The sequence below is a fragment of the Toxorhynchites rutilus genome, chromosome 2 (genome assembly GCF_029784135.1).
Source record: "Toxorhynchites rutilus septentrionalis strain SRP chromosome 2, ASM2978413v1, whole genome shotgun sequence".
Lineage (NCBI taxonomy): Eukaryota > Metazoa > Arthropoda > Insecta > Diptera > Culicidae > Toxorhynchites > Toxorhynchites rutilus.
In genome coordinates, this window is record NC_073745.1 from 293,789,164 (window position 1) to 293,794,353 (window position 5,190).

General features: G+C 41.3%; 1 protein-coding gene across 1 annotated transcript; it reads left to right on the forward strand.

Annotated features, from left to right (window-relative positions):
• Positions 1 to 412: 412 nt before the first annotated feature.
• LOC129766970 (putative uncharacterized protein DDB_G0271982) lies at positions 413 to 1,480 on the forward strand (the record flags this gene model as incomplete). Its single annotated transcript, XM_055767566.1, has 2 exons — positions 413 to 496; positions 1,346 to 1,480. Coding segments are annotated over 2 exons (219 nt in total), but the record flags the coding sequence as incomplete, so codon positions are not given.
• Between the last annotated feature and the right edge of the window lie 3,710 nt (positions 1,481 to 5,190).

A 5,190-nucleotide genomic window follows, 5' to 3' on the forward strand; every position in this document is an offset into this window, starting at 1 on the left:
AGAGAGAGAAACAACGAAAGAGAGAGGAGAGAGAGAACGAAAGAGAGAGGACAAAAGAGAGAGGAGAGAGATAGAGATGAAAATGGAGATATATATATATATATATATATATATATATATATATATATATAGAGATAAAAAGGGAGAGAGAGAGAGGAAGAGAAAGATAGAAAGAGAAAGATATACAGAAAAAGAAAGTGAGAGAAAGAGAAAGATAAATAGATAGGAAAAGCGAGAGATAGATAGAAAGAGCTAGAGAGAGAATAGGGACCAGGGGGGAGAGAGAGCAAGGGACCAGGGGAAAGAGAGAGAATAAAACCAGGAGAAAGAGAGAGAAAGAAACCAGGAGAAAGAGAGAGAAAGAGCAAGGGACCAGGGGAGAGAGAGAAAGAGAAAGGAACCAGGAGAGAGAGAAAGAGAAAGGAACCAGAAGAGAGAGAGAGAGAGAGAGAGAGAGAGAGAGAGAGAGCAAGGGACCAGGAGCGAGCGAGAAAGAGCGAAAAGTACCAGGAGAGAGAAAGAGACCGGAAGAGAGAGAGAAAAAGGGACCAGAAGAGAAAGAGAACATGACCAAGAAGATAGAGAGAAAAAGGGACCAGAAGAGAGAGAGTGACCGGGAGAGAGAAAAAGGGACCGAGAGAGCGAGAGAAAAAGAGACCGGGAGAGAGAGAGAAAGGGACCGGAAGAGAGAGATAGAGAAAGGGACCGGGAGAGAGAGAAAAAGGGACCGGGAGAGAGAGAGAAAAAGGGACCGGGAGAGAGAGAGAGAAAAAAAAGGGACCGAGAGAGAGAGAGAAAAAAAGGGACCGGGAGAGAGAGAAAAAGGGACCGAGAGAGAGAGAAATGGGGACCGTGAGAGAGAGAGAAAAAAGGACCGGGAGAGAGAGAAAAAAGGACCAGGAGAGAGAGAGAAAAGGGGACCGTGAGAGAGAGAGAAAAAAGGACCGGGAGAGAGAGAGAGAGAGAAAGGGACCGGGAGAGAGAGAGAAAAAGGGACCGGGAGAGAGAGAGTGAGAAAAGTACCGGGAGAGAGAGAGTGAGAAAAGTACCGGGAGAGAGAGAGTGAGAAAAGTACCGGGAGAGAGATAGAGAGAGAGAAAGGGACCGGAAGAGAGAGATAGAGAAAGGGACCGGGAGAGAGAGAAAAAGGGACCGGGAGAGAGAGAGAAAAAGGGACCGGGAGAGAGAGAGAAAAAAAGGGACCGGGAGAGAGAGAGAGAAAAAAAAGGGACCGGGAGAGAGAGAGAGAAAAAAAAGGGACCGGGAGAGAGAGAAAAAGGGACCGAAAGAGAGAGAGAAAAAGGGACCGAGAGAGAAAGAGAAAAGGGGACCGTGAGAGAGAGAGAGAGAAAAAAGGACCGGGAGAGAGAGAAAAGGGGACCGTGAGAGAGAGAGAGAGAAAAAAGGACCGGGAGAGAGAGAGAAAGGGACCGGGAGAGAGAGAGAGAGAGAGAGAGAAAGGGACCGGGAGAGAGAGAGAGAAAAAGGGACCGGGAGAAAGAGAGAGGAAAGGTGACCGGGAGAGAGAGAGTGAGAAAAGTACCGGGAGAGAGAGAGTGAGAAAAGTACCGGGAGAGAGAGAGTGAGAAAAGTACCGGGAGAGAGAGAGAGAAAAGGACCGGGAGAGAGAGAGAAAAAAGGACCAGGAGAGAGAAAAAGGGACCGAGAGAGAGAGAGAGAAAAAAGGACCGGGAGAGAGCGAGAAAAAGGGACCGGAAGAGAGAGAAAAAGGGACCGGGAGAGAGAGAGAAAAAGGGACCGAGAGAAAGAGAGAAAAAGAGACCGGGAGAGAGAGAGAGAAAAAGGGACCGGGAGAGAGAGAGAAAAAGGGACCGGGAGAGAGAGATGTGTGGAGGCGATCTGGCACAGTGGTAGCATTAATGGCGTCTAGTCCGCCTGTTTAAACTGTTCATAGAACAGGTAGGTATACAATGTCAGATTTGTTTTGTTATTATTTCTCATTTGTAGCATGGGTGAGGAATTATTGACGGTAATTTACTTGTAAATTCCATATTATCCCGAATATCCTTATTTTCTTTTCTGTTTGCCTGAAATTTCTCCAACATGAAGAATGTAATCCTATAACTACACTTGACTACAACACACCACCCGCACGCACGCAACACAACACAGCACTACGAAACAAGCAGTAATGACTACCGGGTTCAAACCTTTCATCTGAACCCACTGTCATTCGTGAATTTTTGATGAAAAAACAGATTTGTGCCATCGACCACCCTCTGTATTCTCCTGATCTATCACCAAGCGAAAATTTTCTGTTCCCTAAACTAAAAAAAAATCACGAAATAAAATTTAATATTATTTTGTTACGTGTTCCACGATTTGAATAAAAAGTCCATCATTTATTGAACATGCTGTGTAATTCTCACACTGAGGGTCACGAGTTCAATTCATCACTCCCGACATTCTTCCGAAATGGAAGGGAAAAGTGACGAGCCAACCAAAGGTGTTGAAAGTCACTATAATACAAAAAAAGAGAGATAGAAAAAGACCGAGAGAAAGCAAAAAGGAACGTAAAAGAGAAAGAGGAATGGACCGGGAGAGAAAGAAAGAGAAAGGAATCGTGAGAGAGAGAGAGGGAAAAAATATAAAGAGCGAGAGAGAAAGATAAAGAGAGAGAGAAAGACAGAGAGAGAGAGAAAGAGAAAGAGAGAAAGATAAAGAGAGAGAGAGAAAAAGAGAGTGAAAGGAAAAGAGGACAAAAGAGAAAAAAAAGAAAAAAAGAAAAAAAAGAAGAGAGATCGAAAGAAGAAGGGACCGAAAGAGAGAAAAACTGAAAGAGAGGGGGATCGGGATGGAGAGAAAGAGAAAGATCGGGAGATTATATTCCTTCTCGGACTCAAAAACTACTAAACTAATTTTTGTATACAACAAATTTCCGTAACACGTTAAGCCTCGCAACGTTATTGCTACGCTTTCCTTTCAGCCCGCATCAAGAGAGCGATAGCATTTATTTTCCTACTTCATAGGAAAAATAGAAGTTTCATAAAATAAACTAGAACGACTTTTTGAAAAGAACCGAATTTGCCATTGGTGGCGTGCTGGTATAGAATTCTCAACTAAGTACTAAATAAAAGCCGCAAGTAGTTGTAGTAGTTTTTTCTTAAATTTCTACAACAACTACCAAAAACTATAAAACAAAACTTCAAGACCTGCAAAATTTTGGTGAAATAATGAATTGTAGGAATTTTCATTTAGAAAACTCAAACTCAAAAAAACATTGAAACAAAATTACACTAAAAAAATAAAATTAACATTCATTTCAAAAAAAAAAATCTTTCAAAATTATGAAGAAAAAAATTAAATGAATAACACATAACATAAACAAAAAAAAATTAACAAATCGTCCATATATCGGAAAGTCGCTACACGAAGGGTTTCCTTGATAACAAACAACAATTCCTAATTTCATTTCATATCGATATAGTATATTCGACACAGTTTAGGATATTTTTAAAATTGTTAGTAAACTTGCTAGTTATCGTATGACCTGAATTTTAAATGAAAACGTTTTCGAGAAAATTGAATTTATTTTTTAAAATTATTTTCTTCAGTATGTTTTTTGTCAAATTCATAAATAATTTCTAATACTTCATTCGTTGACCAAGATTTTACTTACAGTTTTATAGTTTTTGAGAAAAAGTTAAAAACAAAACTCGAAATTACAACAATGTCTCCAAACTTTAGGACCAAGCACTTGAAAAGCTACCAGGGCGAAATTCAAGGCATGTGTACAATGTAGTAATAAAAAGGACGGAAGAGTAAGAACAAAACTTTAAATATAGCCAAACTCATCCGCGTTTTGGCATATGTTGGGCATAATGTCGAACATTTCATTCTTTGACCAAAATTTGTTAGATCTTATAGTTTTTGAGTTTCGAAAAAAAGAATTCGTTTTGAAGAACAAACAAAAAAAACCACATAGTCGTTGAACGATTACCACTTGGCAATCCGCAGTGCAAACAAATCGCTTTCCAAGTACTTCCTCAACCATTGGTGATGCTAGTGATGATGTACGAGTTGGACATCATAAATATATTGGAACTTATCAACGCGCGTTCGAATGACCTCCTCTTGTTCCCCTAGACGCGTGTAATAATTCGAATGTCACACCGGCGTCGGTGCGTCCATCGGACCGTACTACCGTGTAAATGTGTCGCCCAAGGTGCTGTTGTTGACAGTTGGGGTTTACAGAAGAAAGATGAAAAAAATAACCCTCATCACTAATCAATGAGTGTGATACAAAATGCGGTATGGATCGATTACAAATTAGCGAGGAAGAGCAAACAGCCCTATTCGAAGGACCAATTTTGGACATTATTGCCCATTAGGGGTAATATACGCCAAGGTCAGCCCTTCGGATGGAACGTGCACTGCATGTGCACGTTCCGGGGTTGAGTGTCTAACGCTGCCCTACTTCCCAACTTCAACGAGTGCCGGCACAGCCGCCGAATCACACTGTCGGGAACGTGCAGCGACCCGATGATGATGATGAATAGGAAAAATTGCGCAATGCGGTACTGTTTAGCGCACGCAACACCGCGACACGCACCCTTTGCTCTATTAGGGGTCTAGAAATGTGTCGTCGTTGCAGTTCACTACTCTCCTCAGAGTCAACGAACAATCAATAACTACCGACCGGCGAGGCGATGATCTTTGGAACCCAGATCGATAAGCTCTCCCACGGTAACGTGCCGGGCAACGTGTTCCAATTGCACGCAACTACAATCCGGGGGTGTTAAATCGCGAAACATATCCGATAGGATCAGGACAGGAAGAGTCGAATTTTAACACACACACTAGATGGGCAATAAATTTGCTGCTTTAAGTGTTAGTCTTTCATTGGATAACGGGTTTTTTCTTTAGTACTCTGTGCGAGCCCAACGAAGGACATTCAGCAATTATTTTATTACCGCATTAATGTGTGATAAGAGTAAATGCCCATCTGAGGTTGCGAACGCACGTGATTACCCCGTGGATTGCTTGTTTGTTTCTAATTAGAATCCGATCGAGAGGTTATCGAAACATCAGAAGGAAGTAGTATCGTGTTCATTATTTCATTAGTTTCCATCGTCCAATTTACAGTACGTTGTTATATAAAAAAATGACAATCCCTAGCAAAAAAAACAGATTAATGAAAAATATAGTTTCATTCAGAAGGAAAATTTT